Source organism: Carettochelys insculpta, chromosome 19 (genome assembly GCF_033958435.1).
Source record: "Carettochelys insculpta isolate YL-2023 chromosome 19, ASM3395843v1, whole genome shotgun sequence".
NCBI classification, from domain to species: Eukaryota; Metazoa; Chordata; order Testudines; family Carettochelyidae; genus Carettochelys; species Carettochelys insculpta.
In genome coordinates, this window is record NC_134155.1 from 13,876,102 (window position 1) to 13,902,123 (window position 26,022).

At 39.1% G+C, this 26,022-nt stretch overlaps 1 protein-coding gene across 4 annotated transcripts in view; it reads right to left on the reverse strand.

Annotated features, from left to right (window-relative positions):
• Positions 1–26,022, reverse strand: part of CUX1 (cut like homeobox 1) — a 420,256-nt gene that overhangs the window by 37,643 nt on the left and 356,591 nt on the right. For 3 of the 4 annotated variants that reach the window (XM_075013970.1, XM_075013967.1, XM_075013968.1), the window contains one exon: positions 12,253–23,989. The exons of the other annotated variant lie outside the window; for it this stretch is intronic. In XM_075013970.1, the coding sequence (XP_074870071.1) occupies positions 23,272–23,989 (718 nt within the window). In that variant the 3' untranslated portion in view covers positions 12,253–23,271. Of the gene's footprint in view, positions 1–12,252; positions 23,990–26,022 lie in introns of those variants that run through there. 4 annotated transcript variants of the gene reach the window in all.

Here is a 26,022-nt window from a genome sequence, read left to right on the forward strand (position 1 = left end):
CTGCAACTTATGAAAGTTCAAACCTGCTGGTGCCACATTATTCCCACAAATCCCTGAGCTTTCCTTACTTCACGCTAGGGTATTACAAGCAGGAACAGATTGTAAATGGTTATTACTGACCATCTCAAACACCGTTTATACAGTAGCTAGCTGTGTAAGGTCAGGACATGGTTAAAGGGAAAAACAGATCTATATGGCAGGCACAAATCAGTTATTTCTTTTTGCTGCACATATGTTCAAAATCCATTACACAACACTTCAGTTTTGGGCCTGAGAACTTTTATGGGTAGAGCTATCAATGGTCAGCAAAGAGCACGATCTGTACAGCTGTAATAGACGTACAACACCACTAGAGCATGCTGTTTCTTAAGAAATGTGAAAGGGCTACTCTGTCTTCAAAATGGGGAGAGCCCTTGAACTATTTTATACAGGTGGAACCTCTCTCATCAGGCACCCTTAGAACCTGGCCAGGGCTCAATGACAGAATTTGCTGGACCACAGGAGGTTAATATTGTCTGGCACATTACCAACATGTCCACTGCTGACTGGGCTATTAGAAGACATTTAGGGGTAAATACAGCTAAATAGCAGCACAGAACACTGAGAACCAGGGCTGGCAGCTGTAAATAAACTTTATGGGACCACGGGAAATTCGGCCACACCCATAAGTGGTTGCCTGGCTAACTAAAATCACGCTGAATTACGGATATTGCCAGATGAGGGAGTTCTGGATTAGAGAGGTTCAATTTGTATATCATCACTATAATATTGTCAGACACAAAAGATTTGGAAATAACAAAACCAACAAGAAGTCCCCTGGCACCGTATAGACTAACAGATATTTTGGAGCATAAGCTTTCGTGGGCAAAGACCCACTTCATCAGATGCATCTGACAAAACAGGTCTTTGCCCACGAAATCTTATGCTCCAAAATATCTGTTAGTTTATAAGGTGCCACAGGACTTCTTGTGGGTTTTGAACATACAGACTAACTCGGCTACCTCTCGGCTACTTGTCACCATGCAAGGAAATAAAGCCTCTTTCTCCCACTTCACCTCCCTCCCCCCAACAAAGAAAACGGGGCCTGATTCTGCAGCATGCTCAGCACCATTTAACATGCACTGGACCCAGTCGTGTACCCACAGCTATCAGTGGCCCTTAACGCAAGCAATTCTGGTCTGATTGATATGAGTGCAGGTGGCAAGTGCTCTGCATCTTGTCTAAATGGCACACCCAGGATGGCAAATCCAGGGCAAGGGAAACGGTTCCTTTAATCTTAATCCCGTGCCTGGCAAATGCAGCTCTTATAAAGCCTGGGAGTACCAGCGCTCACTAGAGATAGTGGTGGCGGGAGGTGGAACACAGAGCTGGAGTTTGTCTGAGGTTTCACTGGGTGCTGTGTACTTGGGGCCTCCTGGGGAAAGTGTCAGAAAGGGACAAGTTTTTGCTAAGTCTGCCCTGATGTGGATGAAGGGAGAGAGCTGGACAGGGCTTGGAGGTGGGTGGGCCAGATAAGCAGCTAAACATTTCAGTGATAGTTTGCATCTTGGATTTGCCAACTATTAATTCATACTCAAAAACCAAATTAGTTCAGTACAATTGAGGAATAACTTTCCTTGGCCACATTCAGCAGCAGTATAAATGCATCAGAATAACAGAGATGAGACAGCAACATTATTTTGCTTTTATACTGCATATTTTATCTGGGGATCTCGCAGGGTGTGTCTACACTTTCATTCCTCTTTCGAAAGAGGTATGCAAATAAGGTAAATCGAAAATGCAAACAGGTATAATTTGCATATCTGGCACCTCATTTGAATATTCCAATTTTGAAAGAGCATCTTTTGAAAGAAGAAAGCCTGTGTTAGACGCTGCTCTTTCGAAAGTAAACCCCATTGTCAAAAGAATCCTTCTTCCCATTAAATAAAGGGAAGAAGGATTCTTTCAAAGATGGGGTTTACTTTTGAAAGAGCAGTGTTTACACTGGCTTTCTTCTTTCAAAAGAAGCTCTTTAGAAATTAGAATATGCAAATGAGGTGCCAAATATGCAAAGTCATACCTCATTTACATTTTGATTTTCCTCATTTGCATACCTCTTTTGAAAGAGGAATGCAAGTGTAGATGCACCCAAAGTGTTTTACCAAAGTGGGTCTGTATCATTATTGCCATATGATGGCTGGGGAAACTGAGGCACAAGAATACCAAATATAACACAATGACTCAGCAGCACAGCTGGAAACAGAAGTCAGAGCTCCTAATCTCCACTTCCTGCTCTGATGGCAAGGCAACAAAATATTCTTTGTCCATTTCCCTGTGGCTCAGTGGACCCCTGCCAGCACATAAAAGTACATGCCTCAAAGTTTACTTAAAAAGGAAATAATTTTGGCTCTTATTTTGGGGAGTAGTAGTATTTTTTTAAGATACAAAAAATCCCCAAAAAAATTTTTTTCCCCTTTTTGCTTTTTTCTAAACCTTAGAACCATGAAAAAATACTGAATTTTTGACTTCCATGTTTTTAGGCAAACCAAAAGGACTGGAATGACAGAACTCTCAACCCTTATTTGAATTTTCTTTGTAAATATCCTTCACTGTATTTGAGTTAAACTACTTGTTTGTTTAACATGAAAAGTATCCACCCCAGTTGTCAGTCATCCGAATTTTAAATGGAGTAAAAAAATAGGTTCTCTCGATTGTTCAGGTTTCACTTTTTGGTACTGGACTTGTCATAATTCTGCTGATTCTCCCTTCATCCACAGAGTGCAGTACGTGCAAACAGAACAGACATAGCCTGAGGATATATTGTGAAAGACCACCAAAATTAGACCAAGCTACACCCTTCCTCTCAACATGTCTCTTTTTGGGCTTTGAATATCATCACTGAAAATAAAAAATGGACACAACCATCCTAGTTTGGCATCTTTAACTTCACAATCTGAACACATGTAAACCAGTCAGTGAGCATTTCAACAGAGTAGGCCATAGCATTAAAGACCTGAGAATTTGTGTCCTACACAAAGAGATTTTAACATCAGATTACAAAGGGAGATATCTGAACTGGAATTTATTCTCAAATTCAACACTTTGCACCTTGGCCTTGAGAGAGAGAGAGCAATTCCCTTACACGTTACAAAGACAGCTTCTCCATCGTTGATATTTGTAGTGATCTCAGGCAAGTCACTTAACAGACACTTGCAGTAAGTAATTTCCTCCCTACTCTTTACCCCCCCGATGATTTGTCAGTTTTCATTACATTTTTTGTTTTGTTTCTATCTCTCTGATATATATTCGTCATGCCAGTTCACTTTCAGCACTATTTCCAGACCTGAAGAAGTGGGTCTGCCCCACGAAAGCTCATCACCTAATAATTTATTTTGTTAGTCTTTAAAGCGCTACGTGACTGCTGGTTTGGTTTGTGATGATACAAACTAACCTCTCTGTGACTACACAATACCTGGAATGACTTGCATCTGGGGTTAGAATGCCTCCCCCTAAGCATTGACCTAGAACAAAAGAATATCAATGTTTTATCTTTAGTTTGTTGCCAAATTTAACAGAACTCACTGTAACCCTTCAGACTCAAATACTTTGAGCCAGTGAAACGATCTTTCATTCCGTGTTTAAGCTAAAGTCATTGGACAGCTACAATTCTCAACAGTACAGTTTATTCTCCAACTTGGTGGCCCCTACCATACTTGTCAGGTACAACTCAGTCTTTCAGCACTTCTCACACTTTGTCAAGAGTGGCGATGAACAAAAAACTGCACAATCTTATGTATTCAACCAGCAACATGAACAAAGTATCAGCCCCTCCTGAAACCTGCCATTCTGTACGCGAGCACTGCCTAGAGCAAAGATGGTCTTTTCAACTGTCAACTCCGTCTGACAAGGAGGAACTATCATGCAGTTAGAAATGGAATATCACTGAAAGTCTTGTACTTTCCTGCAAGTTTCTAAATAAGCAACAGCTAGAGAGATCTGGTGCTGTTGCTGTCTAGGAGAAGCTAGCTTGAGATGAAGGCATCTCAGATGCTCGACCAGGGGTCTGCAACCGAAATAGTGAGAAGAACCATGTTTTCAAATTCAGTTACAAAATCAATTCTTCAAGAGCTGCAATTCACACGAATACGAAACCGTCCTTAATAAGTAATGACAAACTGTACATTTTGTCACCCCATTTAAAGAACAGAGTACAAAATGATTTCAGTTTGAAAGTTGTCGCCCCCCGTCTCCAGGCTTTACCCACCTCAGTGCCCCAAATCTGCCCCCCAACCCCAAGCTTTATCCCCCCATCCTGCAAACCCATTCCCTGCATCCCCAGGCTTAGCCCCTCTCAAGAAGATTTAGCAGCAGCAGTGCTTGGAGCCACAAGTTGCCCACCCCTGCTCTAAACTGATCAGATGAGGATGAAAGTCTGTATTGTTGTGTTCCATATCCACCAGCCTTACCACCAATTTGAACCATTACAAGAGATATTAGGGGTCATATTGAGGAAAGAATCTGGCTCAAAGCCTTGAATTTTCTTCTGACCTCTTGATTGTGCCATACTTGCATTTTTAAAAAAAGCTATACAAATTTTCACAATGCCTTTGAAATAAAACCTAACAAGAGACTGGCTGAAATGAATTGGCAGATTTCAAAGGTCCTGAGTTTTTGTGTGTAGGAAACCCTACTGAGAATTTTGCTTGTCTTACCTATCTCTAAAGGCAATATTTGAGCCTCTTTTTAAAGCTAGAAGTTTCAACAACACAGTTTTGAAGGCATCATCACAAGATTTTACTAGAAGAGCTAGAACTCACATTAAAGTTCTCAGAGACATACATTTTGCATAACTGCAACAGAACAATCTTGCCACATGCGTCTTTTCTCATTTGATTTAAGCTATTCTCCTGAATAAATGACATGAAAACCGAAGAGCAACAAGGACCGCCTCCCTAAACTATTCACAATACCAACCGCATTCATGAGATAAGCTAGTGTGTACCAGTGCCAAGACAATCCTGTTTGCTTATCTTTTCTAATTCTAACAGTACTGTGTTAGAATTCTACAGCAGCAGGGAGGTAGTAATTTAATTTGCCTTTCTGTTATGAGTGGTTTTAACTAGTATGCCGGGGCTGGGGACTGACATTTGTACCATGGTGGAATTTTGAACCACTGCAGTGAAGACAAAACTGTCTTTTACATCCTTTGTGACTTGAGAAGACTTGCAGGAACGTGAGCCTGGCAAAGAACATTCTTTTGCTTTAGAGAAAAGACAGCTCATCACAGGCATATGGGTGCTCAGCATTGCATATCCTGAAACAGGGATTTAGAGGTAAACTGACACGAGCACAGCAATATTCTCACGCTGAGTTAGGCATGCCCATGCGTGACATTAGAACTGAGCCCTAACTTCTTGCAGGATAGCCAGTTTAAGGTGATCTCAGTTGTGGTTGAGAGACAATGCCACTATTGATCCTAACTGAGCTATAAACATGCATGCCTTTAGTTCTATTACATCTGAATTGTGTCACCTGGATTTTAGCAAAACCACCACTATCAGAGGAATGAGAGCTAAACTGGAGCTCCCATCTGGTAAATGAATTCTTTTGTTGTATAATTGCCTTTGGGGTGATGTTTACAGGAGTCCCTGGAGATCATGAAGCAATTTAAATGAGACACTTCTGTCAGATGAAAACTGGGATGTGTGTCAAATGTCAATTCATTTCCCTAACATGCAGTCCCCTGACTTGCAAAGAGGTACCTTGGGAATGCTGAGGCTGGGTGAGCATGTTTCAAGTGGTGGTGGAGATACCCTAGTTGGAGAACTGGTCAGACGGTACTGATGGAAAAACCCATTTAAACAATCCAACACCTTACCCAAAGATAAAAGGTCAGAAGCCATTACTGTTAGGAGCTTAGTAAAAATGCAAAAGGCTGAAGGAAAAGCCTTCATGAAACGCACAAAACTGAAAATTGGACTCAAATCTTGGGAAAATAACTAAGTGGCAAGTGGCCATGTGCAAAAAAGCCTTCCAGAAACCGAAGGCACAAAGAATTTTCCTGATTTAGAAAAGGAGAAGTGTCTAATGAGGATGAATGAAAGCCTCCATCCCTTTGATTCCTTAGAACCATTTCTGCATTATTCCACTTACGGACTGATCCAGTTCCTATTGGCATCAATGGGATTTCGAGTAAGTCTCTTATAAGGACTGGATCATTTATGACAGGGGTTATTGAAAAGGAACACTTAATGCCCAGCAGGGATGACCTGGCAAACTACCATGAATAAAGACAACTTCTCACTGGGGAGGACTGAAGTGGAGAATGCTTGTGCTGAGTGAGCTTTACTGAGTCATCCAAACTACTGTCTCATGGACAGCATTATAGTTGAAAGCATCATTAGGTCCAAGAGTCTAAAAAGAGTTTTGCTGACCACACAGCCATCCAAAGGAAGAAAACAAAGATGTTACAAAATGATTGACTGTAATAGATCAAAGATCAGCAACCTGCAGCTCCAGACCTGCATGCGGCTCTTTAAGGAGCCACTTGAGACTGTGAGCAGCTCCTCTTGTGACTCCGGAGGCTGCCGCTGCTTAAACAAAACAAACAAAAACAAAACTAAATTCAATTGCTGACCATTAAACCATTTGAATTTAGTTTTTTTTTCTTTTTTTGATTTTTTGTTTAAGTGGCGGCAGCCTCCAGAGCTGCTCAGCAGTCAGCCCTGGAGAAGAAAGCAGTGGCAGGGTAGGGAGTCCTGGAGAAGTCAGCCTGCAGGGCAGGGAGCACTGGACGAGAAAGCCAGCAGGACAGGGAGCTGCCTGTGCTGCATGTGGGGGAAGCCTAAGCCTGCAGAAGAGCTGTGGGGAGGGGTGGCCACGCTGAGGAGGAGGAGCAGCAGTGGGGAGAAGCAGGGGATAGTGGGGAGGCAGTGGCCATGGAGGAGCAGTGTCATCTGAGGCAGGTTAAACCTGGGGATGAGGGGGACAGGTTTGGGATGAGGGGCGGGGGGTGGGTTTGCAGGATCAGGGGGTAAAGCTTGAGGATGGGGTGAATTTGGGGGCTGAGGTAGGTAAAGCCTCGAGATGGGGGTAACAACTTTCTAATGGTCTCAAATTCACTGCTGGGTCCACAAGGATTAAGCATCATAGCTCCATTCATTTGTGGATGGTACAGCTTCTGAACTGGCATGTCAAATCAGAGCTTGAGGTGGAGAACTTCAGAGAGGCTCTGGGAAGTTTTCACTCAGCATCCAGCAAATGGAAAGAAGGCAGTGATGATACCCTCATTCCCCAGTGTCCTGCTCCTCTTCTAGGAGATCCAGAGCTCATGGATGCACCCATACTTGAGGGGTAACCATCTGGTGCAGAAAGTTAAGCATTTGGGTCACCATCCTTAGTGACGTGACTGGGTTGACTGTAGTCTCCTTTTCCAACTTGTTAGGTCCAGTGAGCTCAGTCTTTTGTGCCTATCAAAGCACCAGTTAATATGTGCCTCTTTGAAGTTTAAAACATTCCACTAGGAAACTTTAAGAGCCTGTCCAAAACAACTTGTCTCCCCTCTCCTAGAAGATGCTATAGCAGAAACATCACTCCCAGAAAATTTTAAATCATGCCAAAATGGTCTGATCAGGAGTGTAGAGATACTTGACCTTGAACTTTTCACTGCTCAAGATAAGGTTCAGTTTGTCTGACATCTTGAATAGGCATCAGTGCAGCACACCTGTATCTGTTAACGAAGGCTTGTGAGGTGGTTGAGTATTGTATGGAAGCCACCAGCTTTCATCTTACTAACATTATGGAATGCAGAATGATTATATTTGGCCCCTTATCAAAAGGGCTGATTATTTTTTAAACATCTGAACTCCTCCTCTTTAATAGTCTCTGAAGGAGGCATGGCCAGTTTCAGATCATCTCCTCATGTGACATCGATGCCCAAGAGTTAGGTTGGAAATCAGGTTAGTTACCTTGGACATGGGTAACAATCAAGTTGTGTTTGTTCATTAGATTTATATCTGCCATAAAACCATTCCTAGAGTCTCTTGCCTTTTTCAGGAGTTGAAAAAGGAGCAAAAAAAAAAAAAAAAAAAAGAGCAGCTGAGGATGAGAAAACATTAAGAGCTTCCTGTCTCTATTTCCTTTTATTTCCAAGAGTCACTAGCATAGCGTGGATTTTCTTAATTGTCTAGGTCAGAAAAGACAGAGGTCCATGACTATTTTAAGGAGGATTGTCTCTAGAACTTAAAAGTCAGAGAACGAGCAGTTACTTCAAGGCCTAGGCTATGGCTACACTATATTTGATATTTCAGGATACAAATGTTTCCCAATATAGCAACTCTGTGGCTAAACACTCTGCTCAAAATAGCTATTTTGAGTGCAGTACTTTGGTTCCAGTGCCCCTTGTCATACAAGGAGTAGTGGAAACTTCAAAATAGCTACTTATTTTCAATCTCAGTGCCTTGTGGATGGTACCAAGTTCGAAATAAATTAATGTGAAATAAATTATGCAATTTACGTTACACAAATTTTGTAAGTTATTTTGAGTTACGGCTAGCCCTATTGTCTCAGAGTTGAAGAATGCTCTATTCAGGACAATTATCAATGCAGAGAATGCACAAATGCTCTTTCCCTTCTGCCTCTCACACCAATACTAGGTCAGAAAGGTAGAATATGATGATTTTGACATCCTTCTCATCCTTACTAAATGCCTCATTGCCTTTTGCTGGAAAAGCTCAAGGAACATTTGAAACAGCTTCTGGCCTTTCTGTCCAATGTGCAATGAACTTTTTTTTTTTTAAACTATACTAGAATGAAAGTTACAAGGTCACTTGCACTGTTAGTAAAAACAATGTAAACTGAGGTCAGCAGAAAAAAAAAAGAATAATGGCTGGTGATCTGATCTGATATTCAGTAACATCTACCTGCCTGGCCAGTATAGATTGTCATATCCTCTTGGTTAGCAGGTTTCTAGGAAAGAAATAACTTTCTATCTTGGCTAAATAACACACTTTATAATAAATTAATACCCTTTATGCAATCTTTCTTCCAGACAGTTTCTTGTCAATGCACTTAGAAATATCTCCAAGGTAGCGTCACAAAATTGGAGCCACCTAATCAAGTAAACTACCAAAGTTAACTATGACGATAACTTACACTATACATACTCTGTGCACAGCACTCTAAAGCTTATGTAATGGAAATGAGCCAACAAGACCGGGAGCCAGATTTACACAATCAGCACAATTTCATCGTCTTAAATAGAACTGTGCTTATTTATATAAGCTGAAAAATTTGCCTAGTGCATGTTGAGCTGAAAAGATTTAAAAACAAAACCTCACATTGGTACACACGGCCATCGAAGTACTGACTATGAGTATGGCAGAGGGCACATTTCATAAACATTTCAGAAGGGATCACATTTGCAAGACACAGTGGTTGTGATTAAAAAGTCAACATTTACCTACAGATTCCACAGTTACTGTTTGTTTTCATTTCCAATTGCAAGGGGAAGCTATTATCAGAGACGCTATGTAATGAACGACAACTGCTGTAATTGTGGAATTTGGAGTGCTAGAAATGGACTGTTTAGTCGCCCTGCAGCCCTGCCTCTCGCAAACAGGGAAGTGAGTGTTACTTGGAGGATTTCACTTGGAGCTAAAGAGCGTAATCTGGTTTTACAGCAGACAAATGCTCCTGTGCAATGCTGAAAAAGAAATCCCAGTTCCTCAGTGTATGTTTTCAGTATATCTGGTGTTAACATAACCCAGGATACCTGAGAGCACGAACAGTTATAAATATATACAGATAATTAACTAGCTGAGTGAGATTGTTTTCAAAGCATAGGTACCTCAATGTTAAAATGATTGTGGTCACATTACACAAGACAACCCTATTATACTCACAGACATCAATGGTTTGCTGTCATTACATAATATTAACATCTCTATTTTAAAATTATAATTTTTACGTCTGAGTAAACTGTCAGACATTTTACAGGTAAAGAGAAGTAGTTACAGAGGAACGAAAGCTAAATAAAATGTATTGAACATATGTATTTAAATAAATGTCCTCTCCTCACATACTAAATATAAGCAAAGCTAGAGATGCCAAACGTACAGAATAAACAAGCTTTTCATTTTGAACATAGTTATTTTGCCAACGTAACTGAATGGACTACAAACCAATAGGATGAATTTCTGGAACAGCTTGAAGAGAAGGAAAAAGCTGGTTAATACCGATACAAGTTCATGCCATCTGATATTGCAAACAGCGTGGGACAGCACAATGCAAAACCTACGCTCTTAGTCATTGATCCCTCTAATTTCTTTTCTACCACCAGAGCAGAATAAATTTTCTAATGAACTAGTGTGGCAGTGACGTGCTCCACATCACGTTCATATTGGTGGGTGTAACAAAATTCACATGGTGAGAACAGGGCCAAGGGGTTCTGAGTGCGGGAGAGGTCCCAGGCCTGGGGCACTGGAGTGTGAGAGCTCTGGCTTGGGTTGCAGGCTCTAGGGTGGTGCTGGGGTCGAAGGGCTCAGAGTTAGTCAGAAGGTTATGGTGTAAGGGCTCTCGGTGGGGGTGGACAGGACAAGTTTGGAGGACAGGAGGTGGCTCTAGGCTTGGAAAGCTCAGGACTTAGGGCTTGTGTGCAGGAGAGGGCACAGGCTCTGGGTGCGTGTTTTGGAATGGAGACAGGGATGAGGGCTTTAGGTTGCACAAAGGTGCTCAGAACTTGGGGGTGACTCAAGGTGGGTGAGGGGGTTGAGGCTCAGGCTTACCTGGGCAGCTCCCTGCCAGCAACGATGAGGAGCACTCTCTCCTCCATTGGCCACAGGCAGCTCAACGCTCCTCGTTGCTGGCCAGGGAAGCTTCGAACATGGGGAGAGATCTCCCTCCCCACTAAAGCTCTGAGCCCCTGCACGGACCTTAGTAACTCAGCATGGGGCTTAATGGGAAGCGACTTAGGCAGAAACTTAGGCCTTTAAAATCCCTCCTGCCGTGCACTGTGAACTTTATCAAATCATAAAGAGTCCCTGAAAAAGAGATTCTCATTGCAGGTCAGGCAAAATGTTAAAGTACAGATCTATATCCTGAGGAGGAGACAGCGTATGGTTCGGCCCGGCCTGCAATAATTTCTGTGACGTCAAAGTCAGGGTTTAAAGGATAGATCACAGCGGGACTGGTAAAAGGGTACAAAACAAACACACGTTCCAACTGAATCTGAAGACGTCTCAAGCTACATATTTCTGTTCTTTTTACAAAAGAATTTCATTTTTGAATCTAAATAACTGCAACTTAATACCAAATTTTCAGTTCTAAACTTGCAGGAAGTACTCAATATAATTCATGAAAGAAAAATAAAAGCCTCCTAGCATTTTAAGGTACCGCACTAGCAAATTATTTTCTTTCCGACTATCCATTTAAATGTAGTCACAATACAAGCTGAATATTGGCCAAAGTTCTGCCACATCTACATTTTTGAATGCCAAACACTTCTGATCACAGCTAACTAGGAAATTGAACAATTAAAAATAATTTTACAAAAGCTCTCAAGTTCTATTTCGTTCCTCATACTGCTCTTCAAATTCAGAACGCAACCCTTCTTTGGTGCCCAAGTATCTAATCCTACCCCCCCTGAAATGAGAACATTACACTTAGGCTGTGTGTACATTACCACCTTCCTTTGAAGGAAGGATGATAATGAGGCTGTTGGGAGTTTACTAATGAAGTGCTGCCGTGCTTAGGCACCACTTTATTAATCAAACTCCCCCCGCGGCAACTCCAAAGTGCTGGCATGTGTCTAGCCACGGTGCACTCGCCGGTACTTTGAAGTAAGGGGACTTCGAAGATGCCCCGGCACTTCAAAGTACCGGCGGGTGCACCGTGGCTAGATGCGTGCTGGTACTTCCAAGTTTAAAACTTTGGAGTTGCTGCTGGGGGGGAGGGATTTGCTTAATGAAGTGCTGCCTATGCACGGCAGCACTTCATTAGTAAACTCCCAACACCCTAATTACCATCCTTCCTTGGATGGAAGGTGGTAATGTAGACACAGCCTGAGTGTAATGGGAGATGAACTGAGTTCTGAAGTCTGGCCACTTAAAACGGTTAAGATACTGAAAACAGACTCTTTCACAAAATCAGAATACAGAGCTAGAAAAGTCAATTACTAACCCCCCCCCCACCTCTCCACTAATTAACAAAATGATCAAAACCACCAATGTAAATGTTTGCTGCTCTGACCCTCACCTTAATAAAGACAGCCCACACTTTATTGTGTTTGTATAAAAGATATTTACTTCAATTATCACACCTAGGGTGCTAGTGAATAATAATAATAATACATCATGTGAGTTTCATACAGTGATATTGCTTCTCCATATCATATAGGGACCGTTGTACAGTGCTGAGAACAAACATTATATGGCTAACCAAACAAAGACAGAAGAAACAATGCCATTCTGCTGACGGAGGGAGCACACCTCCACTACTGCCAGCCATATAAACTTTTACTTTTATGTTTAAACAAATACCAAGAAATAAAATGTTACAAAAATGAGTCACAGCAACACAACGTGGGCTTCTCAAAGCTACTTGTACAAAAAATGACACTTTTTTGGTCAATTGGTTCTTTGTGAGGATTTCTTTTTTAAAATCTGTGATTGTGAACATAACAAACAAGCTCTAAAAATGTCTAAGACTTAGTGCGTTACAGAAAAAAATATAAAATACTGCTAAAAATGTAAGACACCACAATACACAGGGGTAAAACGAGCTTATTATTTAAAAACAAAAAAGTTCTCAGGAAAAAGTACACCACTTTCTGTTTGAGTTCCTCTTGTGCTGTGTTAGTAGTCAGGGCATTCATTTCAAAGATCTGCCCATTATCATGGCAAGTAGTTATTGCACAAATGCAAAGAGTTAATTTCTTAATAAAAGTGAAAAGGGACATGAGGGAAACAGTTTAAAAAAAAAAAAAGCACCCCAATCCCCGACTAGTTAGTCTCGATTTACTTTGGATTTAACATCCAAATTCACACACTTGACATTCTTGGATCATTTACAGAGAGCGGGACAGCCAGCCAGTTTTCTTAAAAGGAACAGCAGAAAACAGCTTTCAACACAGAAATGCATAGACTATTTTGATAAATGAAAACCTTTTGCAGAAATTACTTAATAGTTTTATGTAGAGCCCTCCCCACCCATCTAATGCCAGAAGGAGAAAGCTGTGGTATTGGGAAAAATGCTATTTCTGAAAAATTAATCTGATGTTCTTAGTGGGATGTCCTTGAAAAATGCAAAGTGCAAGTTTGCTTCCAAATCCACAGAAGTGATGCACCCTGCAACAATCTCAGCTCCTTTCATTTTTGTCTTCTGTAAGGCTCTTTTTTTTTTTTTTTTTGCAGGGTCCACGCTGGTTCAGTGCTTACTGAAGGCCCTTTACATTGTCCCCCAAGCAGACACATCCCTACCTCATACAAACAAGGATATTTCTAAAAGCAACATTTCGGTTGTTGTTTAAGCAGCTCTCTCTCTCTACCTGTTACCTACCCGCAGAATGCTTGTCTTAATATGTTTCTACGTTGCAAGCAAACAAAACAACTCCTCCAGCACAGTTCTAAGTTTACAACTAGCATTTTCATATTTCTTACCAGGAAAAGTTGTTGCTGCACAAGATTGTTTTGACCAACTTCACATGTAAGAAAATTAGTTACGAATTCAGAAATTAACACATATGCCAAAGATGAACATCATAGAAAAACAGTCTCTCTCATTTTGAAGTAACACTCTTGAGCAGATTGCAATGACAAAGGGATATTGCATCTTCATGAAATCTTAAACAGAGGCTCTAGGAGGCTTAGGGTTTTTGTCTCTAACTACACTGGAGTTTCTTCCCCCATAACTGAGTCTTTTTAATCTCAATACTAAATGGTTTTTAATATTTAAATACAAATACATAGTCCCTTTAAAGTGGATTATGCCAGAAAACAACATAATGATATGGTATTAATCAGACAAGTATATACCAACCCATCCAATTCCCAGAGCAGGTCATTTTTTTTTTTTTTTAAACAGAATGAGTTTGGTGTGCTAGACCATCTACGTCTGCTGAAGCAGGAAGAAGAGATATGTATGCTTCTGCTGTGTTTATATAAAATCTCTGAAAGGCATTTTAAAATAATCTCATAAATAGGGAAGGCTAGAACTTTGTTTTGTTCTAATGATGAAATACTGTGTAAAGAATGAATTTTAGAAATAACGAGTTCTAGTATGGTTTGAGGAGGTAGGAGTGTGATGTAGAGAAAAAAAACCTTATTCTTCACAAGTCCCAGTTAAACTGGAATGACTTCACTGTGTATCACCATTTGAAGATGACATGGCTCAGGAAATTGAAATGAAGATGTAAGTGCTTAGTTTAAAGTCATGTAAGTATATGGTGAAAGTTAGCTAGCCACAGCTGGAGATCACATAGGTGCTTGACCAATCAAGTTTTTTAAGTGCTCACTGAAAGGCTGTTATTTGTGTAAGAGAGATTGCTGCTCAATGGTGGACTATATTTTTTACAAAATTCCATCATGTGAATATAACCAGTGTGAATATTCTCTTCAGTCACCTGAATCCTCCTAGACTAAAGCTTACATTTGCCTACATTGGGTATACAGTGTTACCTCCTAAACATAAAACTAGAATTTGTATTGCACAAAGTTTTAAATGCACAGTAGTATTAAGTGCTCTTTATCAAAGGGAATGTAACCATGAAATAAAAAGTAGGCTTGTGTATGCTGAAGCCTAGATTACTGTGCTTTAGATTATTCTCAATGAAGAGACGAGACGATAAGGCACCTTACCTTTCTGACTACAGAAAGTTTGATAAAAGTATATTTTATGAAAGAAATATAGGCTAAACATCTAGGAAAGCATGTGATAATATTGCCTAGACAAAAAAAATTCAAAATTATCTAAAAACTCCCCCTACCTGAAAACAAACAAATATGAAATCTATGAACTTCTTCATTCCTGAGGAGGATTAAAAAGGAATGGAAGCCTCTGACAGAGGGAAAAGCTGGGAGACAGGAAACACACCCAACAGCACAATATCAATATGTTGCTTATTTTTCACCTGCCCTCCGTTACTAGTTTATCTAGAACACACATACTGTATCCACTATACGAGCATTGAGAGGTACCTAGGTGCTTTGGAAACACTTTGTTTTAAAGCTAATTAATTTACATACAAATATCTTAAAATAGTAATAAAGGTCTAATGGAAATTAACAAAAGCCAGAAAAATGCAGAGTGACAGTACCAACACGTGTGTTTTTTAAAATTCTACATGAGTAGGACTGGGTTTATAAAAGCCAGTTAAATGCTTAGTTTTTTAAAAAATACATTTCTCCTTCAAGGTAAACAAAGTCTGCTGAGAGGAACTCTCAATATACAATTTCATTTATAAACCTCAGCAGTAACATTTTCAACATGCAGGGGGACACCAGAGATAAATGGCTGGTTTTCATTTGTCACTTTTTCAGTAAATTAAAAAATAAATCCTTATAAAAAAAAAACCCCTCTAATAGACACAGTTTGCAAACCAATTTTTTAAAATGAGGGAATACTACTCCTTTTAACTGACCATACGATATGGGTGCATCTATACTAGGAATTAATTCAAAGTTAACTTCAAAATAGCCAGCAGAGCCTACACGCATTTCCCCTTACTTAGAAGTTAACTTCAAAGTGGAGAGTCAATCTTCAAAGTCCTTACTCCATTCCTGGGAATGGAGTAGTGCCCTACTTCGAAGTTTAACTTCCAAGTAGGGTGTGTGTAAACGCTCAGCTTAAAAGGTGCTTCCTTTGAAGTTGTACTTCGAAGTAAGCAACTTTGAAGTTATTTTTGTAGTGCAGACACAGCCTATGTGAGCATACCATGGCAGCTCACATTGTCCGTGTGAGGTTCTTGATCGCTGTACCAGAGCAAATCCTATCTATACAGCTCTAAATTATCCAGCTTCTGTGCATCTCACCCAGACCCTTGAAATTATTTGTATGTATTCTGAATGTGAACTTTTTTCTCTTCATGTTAATTAAACCTGCATGCGCAAACAATCTGATCCCTCAGAAGCCTGCAGGCACTTCCTTGCAATATGGATTTTGCCTAGCAAATAGTACTCTATACATTCATATACACATTAGTATGTAAATATCATTTTTAAACCTGCCATCCACCTATGCCCCACAGCATATAATTTACCTAATAGATTGTAGCAATTCCTTACTAAGTCATTAAGGCCTAAACTGTAAACAAGCTACATATTTAGAAACTGTTCCTAACAGGAATAGTGTAAGTATACACATTTAAAGACGTTAAAAATGCACATTGATGTGCACAGGTAGGTGATAACACAAGTTAACAAGTTATTTTTATTGTTACCAATAGAAAGATTGTGCTGTTACAAACATTACCACAAAATTACACAGTAACTATGCAAAGAACTCCTGTTACCACTACTTCGGGAAATGCCTGGAATTCTCCACTTTCCATGGACCTTTGGATATGTACTTCACTTGTTAGCACAAATATCTCTGAAAGTAAAAAGAAAAGCCATAGATATCCTCCAATGGACAAACTGGAGGAAGCAGGGAGGCAGTGCGTATTTATGGTAGTTTCCTAATATGATTGTTTGCCATTTAACTTTGATATGGTCTGGGCTCACTTGACTGTTTCAGTTTACTGGAGAAACAAGTGATACAGCAAAGTCACCAGATTTACTAATAAAAATACTCAACAAGAGCACTCGGGATTGTGCCCCTGAACAAGGTACATTTTCCACAGAAGTCAACGGGAGTTGCATGCTGGATGGTGGTAAAACTTGCCCTCTGGCACACATTTGTCAAACTATAAAAGATTAAATAATCCCAGTATAGTTTTAAGTCAACATTCTTCCTTCTGAACACTTTTCTGCCTGACCATGCCATGAATAGTGATCATCTGACAACCCAGGTGACTCAAGTCCATTTTTTTTTTAATCTACATGTCAGGTACAGCAATGCATGCGTCACCCTGCGAGCATGCCGTGGGTATGACATGGAAGGGGTGAGAAGGGAGTTTTGTGTTCCTGGCCCATCAGTTCCTGGCCTTTTCAGAGGATGCTAATAAAGGTGCCAATTAGTAAAAAGCCCAACATGCCAATTAGTAAAACAAAAATAATTAGTTTTACATATGCTAAAAGGACAGCTCTATTATGGTGAAATTCACCCCTATGCTGAGGGCCATCACAAAACTAAAGCACCACTCAAGATACATTTTCAGGGCTTAGCTGGGGTTTTAAGTACTGCACAGGCCAATATCTGAGTCTTTTAATTCTGGTACATTAATAGGATATGGCATATCACATAACACACAAATTTTAGTAGTTCAGATCCTGGGTGAAAAAGGCCATAAAAGTAAGTATCTAGATATGTATGGCAACAATCTTATTTTTCTTAAAATTTATTGTTACGTGCATTTAATACATAGTGTATACCATGTCAAATATGTAAAATAGATGAAAATGAATAGGGAGGAAAATAAAATGATTTTGATGAATATTATGTACGAAACTCTCATATAGTGCTATTCATCCATAGGTCTCCAAGCACTTTACAAAAGATTTCAGTATCAATCCCCAATTTTACTGAAAGGAAAACCGATGCAGAGAGAGGCAGCCACTTGGCCAAAATCACCCGAATGACAGAGTCAAGAATGGAACCTCCCTCTCCCAGGTAATATCTATTTTCATTATTTAAAATAATTTGGAATTATATTTTGAGCTGTTGGGTGCTTTCTGAGAGCCTTGTATTTATAAAGAAATATAACAGGCCCTTTTATTTTAAACTATTTGATTGTACATATGGCATGGAGAAACCTACTGGGAGAACAGAAAGTGCCATGGAAAATGGAAGGCCTAGCATAAGAGTAAGAATAAACTTATTGCTGTATTTTATATCTATTATGCATTATAAGTTAAACTACAGAAGATCAGCTATAAGCAGTTCATTTTGTTACAGGGTGAAAGGAAAGACTTCCACTGACTTCAAATGGACATTAGATCAGATCTTAAATTAAGTGACATCTTCTCTTCCTCTCTTCTTAAATTTATTACGACCTCCATGAAATGCTGAAAATTAGAACCCACGGAACTCAAATATATGAAGTGATTTTAAGAGCCCGTACACTTGGAGATATACATGGGTTGTAATGAAAGTGAGAGAGATGATTTAAAGAACTCACTTGCTAAAAAGGAAAGTTACGATAGACAAGTGAAGGAACAAATGGCCCTCTGCATGTCAAAAATCTTTAAGAATGTGTATTTATTTCTTGTACGTGAGCACTTTGCTAAATAACACTGTTGATTTCTTAGCAACCCTGCTAAAGGCATTAGCCCATATTAACTGACATTTTCATTTAACTAAGGAAGCGGTTTTGGATTTAAGTGCAAAATGCATCTGAAACCAATTACTTTTTTTGGTATTTTTATAATTTAAATATGGTCAAAATGTTTTTCCATTTCTAAACTACCAAGTATCTGCCAACAGCTCTTTTTTTTTCCCCCCTCATTTTACAGCAGAGTTCTAAAACCATTGAAATTAGGGATTTTAAGATGGAAATTCTGACAGAACCTGGACTGCAGCAGTTTATCATCTTTATCACATTATTCAGTCAGATTTTCCCTTAACTTTAATTAAATTAATTAGCATTATCATTTCACTTTGAGCTAACACTGGAATGACATGCTTTTCTTCCAGATCGCTTTTCCACTTTTAAAGGATTGCAAAAGGTAATATTTTTAAATAACGAGGACTAGAGAATATTGCATAGAATTCTGTAGTGTTCATCAACCCCCTCTCTGTAGCATACCCACATGAAGGTTATGTAAAAATTAAAACAAAAACCTCATATCGAGATATTACTGATAGCATAGTCTAATAAAAAAAGCTTATTATTGAAGAGCTCATTGACAAATTATATGGATAGAATGCATCAATGCAAGGCTTCTTAAGGAGTGGCTCTAGCCACAAAGTCTGTTCATAAATTTTACATGACTGCAAGTAAATTAAAATGATCAAATTCTACAGCATTCAATAGTTAGTTTAAAACACCCTTTTTCGTCTTTTATCAGTAAGAAATTTTTGTGATTCCATTGATAAAGAAAATTGTATTTGTAAAAATGGAACCATTATAATGAAAAGGTATGCTTCATCCACTTTCCATTAACACAATAATAAAAGAGACTGCCCATGTAGTTAAATCTCAGTATTATCATTCCCTTTTTGCCCTACCAATCTAGAGATAAAAAATGACAGAATTGTACCTGCAGTATAAAAAAATCTGTGTGTTAAAACAACTTGTGGCCTACCCCTCCATTGCTTTAGACAAAGTCTGAACTGTAAACAGAAACAAGGGTTTTTGTTTTTTAAAGAACATAAAACTGGAAACTGCAGAAAATCTATAATGCTAGAGACATACATGTGCTTTTATCTATCAGGAAAGGTACTGAACAGCATGCCTTCAGTGACTGCTTTATTGTCAGTCTTCTTAATTCTATAAATCAACTGCGCATAGAGAACAGTCCCACAGGTTGAACATGTGGTACCTGACATACAACCTTTCACCTTTGTTACTCTGAATGAATCAACGACTGAAAAGCATTGAGAATCACAGTTTCAACTCTTTTTTATATTATTTCTCCAACAGCTCTTTCTCAAGTAATGAATAAAAGTGTAATACTAATTTCCCTAATAACATTAATTTCAAACAACACGCTTCATTAGAATGAAGAAATATAGCTAAAATCATTTACCATAGATACAATTTAACCCCTTTTTTAACCAGAGAGGTCTTTGGAATTTGGAAAGTAATAAGGAAAAAACTCTACAAACAGCAGAATAAGGTATCTGTCAAAGAACTGCAATGAGATCCCTAACTGCAGCCTGGGTTCATTTCACTGGCGTTCTAACTACATTCTACCTATGACATTATGCATGAAATAATAAGAGGAACCAAAGCATTAGTAAAGTGCCAAAAATACAGGGAATACCAAGAGCATTTTGACTAATTTTATAATAAATACTAATGACAATGCTTGGCAGGATGGGTAACATGAAATTATGAATGCTGTCTTTGTTCAACAAAAGTCTATGCATTGTAAAAAGTATAATGGAATTTACAATTAACTGTTACTGTTAAAAAGGAAACCTCCTCTACAGGAGAGCTACAAACAGGCTTTAAAAAAGCTGACATAAACAAAACTAAGCAGACACTTTGGAGTGTTTGGCTCCTCTAATGTAATTAGCAGAAACCTGAAAAATTACAAAAAGGATACTTTTGAAGGCACTTAAGTATTGCTCATCAAGAAGAGAGATAAACCCTAAATGCTGCATTTGAGGTCATCCTGTAAATAAAATTCTGATTTCAACAACAGCTCTTAGTAAGCATTATTGAATGCAACAAAAACAGACAACAACAGGTCTGGGAATCTTAATTAATAAATAGATTAAAAAAAACCCTACAGGCTAGCAAAATTTAACCACTTGACTGCATCAAGCACCCAGATCTCAACATGGAAGAAAGAGAGGGTAGGTACACATGGCAAACATATTGTTCTAAAGTAAACAAAGAAAACTGATTAAGTTAGAATGAGAGAAAATATCTAGATCTGTCTAATTAAAAGTTCTGTCTCTTGGCTGAAGTGAAAATGTTTATATTTTGTTGTTACTAACACTCAGGTACACGTCTGAATGGAGACGGTCATAAATGAAGTCATGTTTTATAAACTAAATCAAAACATTTGCTTGTAAGAAGACACTGGTGAACAGAAGATTTCTAACAGTAATATTTTGATTTATCATGTCATTTGCTGGAAGTTCTCAGCTAAACTTTATGTTCACATCAGTAAAAGTTACACTGACTCTAGATGGTGTGATCATAGGTTCAAAATTTTCTCTTCAGCTCACCTTTGTAAAGGCCAGTTGCTGTCATTATTTTGAAATTAGAGTTGTGCACCACAAACTAAGTCTCTGGTTACTCAAGAAGGTAATTTGCAATGATTGTTATAGCAAAACAGTTAAATAAATCTCTGCCTTTCAGCCTCCTAGAGCCTTCTTTTCTTTTTCATGAAAAGGCTTTCTTTTTAGTGTACTGTTTCTTAATTTGGGAAAATTTGAACTAAGTGCTGCTGTTGCATGTTGAGTTTTAAATGAAATACATAATTTCTAAAACATCATGCAAGAAATGTGGGGTTACATCGTACAGTTGAAGTCCTACTAGTTAATTAATACAAGCACACTGAGGTGTAATATTAGGAGCATACCTTTAAAATCGGAACTCTTCTACCCACCCCCACCCCCCAAATCAGAAAAGTAATATTAATTAAACTTAAGAAGTAATGAATGCACCATTAAAGTGTCATCAAAAGATGCTGACCTAAGACAAAGGTTTCAATGATACACAATACGGTCAAAAAGTCTTCAATCAATAATATACAGTATGACAACTACATCTTGTAAATTATACCCAATACTGCCGGCAGTCTATCCCTCTAAAGAATATTTGCCCCCTTTCATCCCTTCCTAACAATCAGATAATAAAATACAGCACCTATAAATAAGCAAAAAATAATATATATATTTATACCGAAATCATCTATTGTTAGTTTTAAAGATATGGCAATAAAGGAGTCTAAATTAGCAAACTTGTAGAAGCCATAACTGATAAAACAGCTTATTGAAAAAAGGTGGCAGTAATGCACTCTATGCGTGCACAAGTACGTAAGAAAATACACAGACGTATAAAATTGCACACACGCTCACGCACACACATCCTTCCACACACCTCTATGCTCACGCATATACATATAGACAACAGGAGGAGTTAGAGACAAGTCAGAATTTGCTTTGTACTTTGATCAGTCTATGCCATGCATAAAATAATCTGAAGAGGCTAAATTTCTGAAGGGCAGAATAGCTGGACTGGGATTCAAGAGCATGAATGTTTTGGTTTGGAGTTTGGGCTATTTACATCTTGGTCACAGCCCATGCAATATATTCTTTCTACACAAAAATAAACTTCCCACAACTAAAACATTTAAATCAGTGCTTGTGGTGGGAAGAGTCAGTAAATGGCTACCTGTGGGCAGAAAGAATTCTCTTCATCTGAGGAAGGCCCCAATTCCTTTTTAGCAGTGTGTGATATCAGTTACACGTCAGTGAAACTAACGGATTTCACCTTACTTGAATGGTTCAGATTGTACAATATGTCCCCAGAGCTGCAGGCTGAAATACTACTGGCCAACTTTTTCCTTTTCTCTCTTAAACAAAAAGGTACTAGATATACCGCGATTCAAATGAAATGATCAAGTACATGCTATTCTAAGTTGTCTCCTAAACCTCCTGGATATGAGGTCTGATCAGCGTGCTCTGTGGTTAGAGGTTAAAAAGCAGATTATAAAATACCTAGATTCAGATTTTTTTTGTCCTGATTTGGCCTAAAATGGAGTGTATTAAACAAATTCTGGTCTGCAAAAGACCAGAATCAGTTAAAGCTATGAAACAATGTGCACTACGTGTCAATATTCTATTTCACTTACAAGAAAACACTAAGTCAGCTACCACAAATTAAAATCTTTTCCTGATGTGACTTTTTTTTTTTGTTTTGTTAAAAAATATGTGGAGTAAATGTGTTTTATTTTTAATTCAAAGTTTCAAACAACACGATTCTTTTCCTTTCTTGAAAATATTTAGGAATCCAAACTAGTGTGTTTAGAGTCGGTTGACTGTGCAATCTCTTAGTGGCAACTGAACAGCTACAAAATTTTTTTTTTTCTTTTTGAAAAATCCCCCCTTTTTTCCTGGTTTAAGAAGATAGTGTATTATCGCTCGGTAGCCATTAGATGGCAGATAAAAAGCCCCCTTTAAATATGTGGGTTTGATTTTTTTTTTATATTTTTTTTAAAGCCCAGACCAAAGAGGAGGGCACAAGGCAAAGCTGTATGAGTTATTCCAGAAATTGTGGAAATCACTTAGGGCATTAATAAAAACACTTCAGGGTACAAAAAAGCTTGACCACACATTTCAGTTTTCTTCCTTGAAAACACAAACATAAATTGGGCTTAACGCTCCTTTTGTTTTCTATATGCACCTTGGCCTATGGCGATTTTGCCCTGTGGCCTGCAGGGCGGTAAGTGCGCAACATAATAAAACCAGTAGAGGTCCAGTTTAACTTTCCCAACTCTCTAGAGCTGGGTGAGTTTAATCTCAAAACTCCCATTCAACGGGCTCTTCTCGACTAGCGGCCTTCTCTAAACGGTGTATTATGTTGTTCAAGTTTGCTGCTTTCTTTTTCCTCAAGGTGTTGTCCCGTGTATTCTTGGAGCTCGCTGCCTCGGAAAAGTTGAATAAACTCTGAATAGAGTTGGCTTTCTGTGAGCCTGCAGCCAATGTGGAACTTGTACTTGGCACACTCAGTATTTTCTCTGAACTTCCTTTTGACTTGAAGGAGCTCTCCCCTGTAAGGACTGAGGTGGAGGCAGCTGAGGTAGAGGCATCCTCTTCTGTAGCAGAGTTTGGCATTGTCTCCAGAGTTTCCCCTGAACTTTGAGACCCTGGTGGAGAATTCTGACGTGGTGTTTTGAGCCTACCCTCATCGTCAGTATCCTCCAGACTCTCCATTCCCAAATGGAATGACTCTGTTTTCTCCGATGATCTGGCATCTTGCGGTACCTCTTCCCCTGCTTCAAAAGCTGACTCTGCTTGCCCTCCCTGAGACTTTGTGGTTGCATTGCTGTACTCATCTGCCTCCAAACCACTTTGCTTTCCTTCAGGTGGGCCTTCTGTGTCCACACCATCACAACTGTCTCCCTCAGAGCTGTGAACTGCTCTGCTGCTTCTGGCTGAAGGAGAGTCACTTGACCCAGCCTGGCTCTGGCTTCCTGCTTGGATTTCTTCAATGAACAGCTCTCGACGGATGCGAGATCTAGAAGATGCAATGATAGAATGGTTAGTCTGGTGCTGGCCATTCATAATTGTAGATCACAGAAATTTATAATGTACGCTTTCTTGAAGAACTGACAAAGAAAATGAAACCACATTCATGACAAACTTTTTCCTTGGCTTGCAGACAGAAGTGCCAAATCTGAATGTTAAGAAGTGTTTACATATTCACATTCAAAGGACGAGCTGAAGAAACATCTGAAAGAATGAGAAATGCACTAAGACTCTTCTTTAACACTTTACTATGTTATATCATATGCCAACTTGGAAACAGCTCCTTTTATTAGGCCCAACCTACAAAGTCCATATACATACAGAAACTCTCCCAAAAGGCGGCAGGAAAAGAAAGGGAGTGTCTGAATCTGGGTTTTGATTTGGACACCATTTTTACTTTGAGTAATATAATATACCAAAATTCAAGAGTTTTAAAAAAGAAGTTGGTTCAATAAAAGATATACTCTCAATTATTTTGTCACTTCATATCTTGGAACGAACAGGCCTACAACAAACACTGTATATCTAAGGCTAAAGAGTAACAGAGAGGAAGCCGTGCTAGTCTATACACTATCAAAACAAAAAGCAGTCAAGTAGCACTTTAAAGACTAGCAAAATAGTTTATTAGGTGAGCTTTCGTGGGACAGACCCACTTCTTCAGACCATAGCCAGACCAGAACAAACTCAATATTTAAGACACAGAGAACCAAAAACAGTAAGCAAGGAGGACAAATGAGAAAAAGATAATCAAGGTGAGCAAATCAGAGAGTGGAGGGGTGGGGGGTAAGATCAAGAATTAGATTGAGTCAAGTATGCAGACGAGCCCCTATAGTGACTCAGAAAGTTCCCATCACGATTTAAACCATGTGTTAATGTTCCGAATTTGAATATAAATGTCAGTTCGTCCACTTCTCTTTCTAAAACGGAGCGATAAAAGGTATGTGTGTTACTGAAGAGAAATTATCGCTCCGTTTTAGAAAGAGAAGTGGACGAACTGACATTTATATTCAAATTCGGAACATTAACACATGGTTTAAATCGTGATGGGAACTTTCTGAGTCACTATAGGGGCTCGTCTGCATACTTGACTCAATCTAATTCTTGATCTTACCCCCCACCCCTCCACTCTCTGATTTGCTCACCTTGATTATCTTTTCCTCATTTGTGCTCCTTGCTTACTGTTTTTGGTTCTCTGTGTCTTAAATATTGAGTCTGTTCTGGTCTGGCTATGGTCTGAAGAAGTGGGTCTCTCCCACAAAAGCTCACCTAATAAACTATTTTGCTAGTTTTTAAAGTGCTACTTGACTGCTTTTTGTTTTTATATCTAAGGCTGTGTGTCTAAACTGCGGGGAACTGTTGGCAACAGATAAGCAAATTGTGCACTGCAATTTGCATATCTTTTGCTGACAGTTCTGCTGGAAAAGGCTTTTCCGACATCTGCCCCTCTACATGGGACCAAATGTTGGAAACGCCCCTCCGTCAAGGCATCCCTTCGTCCTTGCGGAACATGGTGTATAGGGATGTCAACAGAATGCTCCTGACCCACAGATCTCTTCTGAGAGATCTGCAGTCTGCATGCATGCTCTGTGGACAAAACTTCGACAGAAGCCTGCAGTCTAGACATAGCCTAATTATTGCAAATCTGTTTCCTTCTGACTACACAGTTCACAATTATCTCATGCTCTGTGCAAACTGGTTAAATTTAACTTTCATGCAGATAACAGACTTGTTCAGAAAGACAGAGTATTACATGATAAACAGGCTTTCTAGTTTAGTCAAAAACACCACTTGTTGCCTTATGAGAACTTCAATCCAACTTACGCACGTACTAACATTTATAATTTTTGCAGAGTTGCACGTGAATTTTAAAGTGGATCAATATACAACGCCCTAAAGATACCCCATTTTCACTGGAAGCTCACTTCTGAGAGCATGAAGCTTCAAAGGGTGCCTGGAAAACCTAAAGACTCCTCTCTGCTTTGATGGTACCATCAGAAGACATATTTTAGAAGTATAATTACA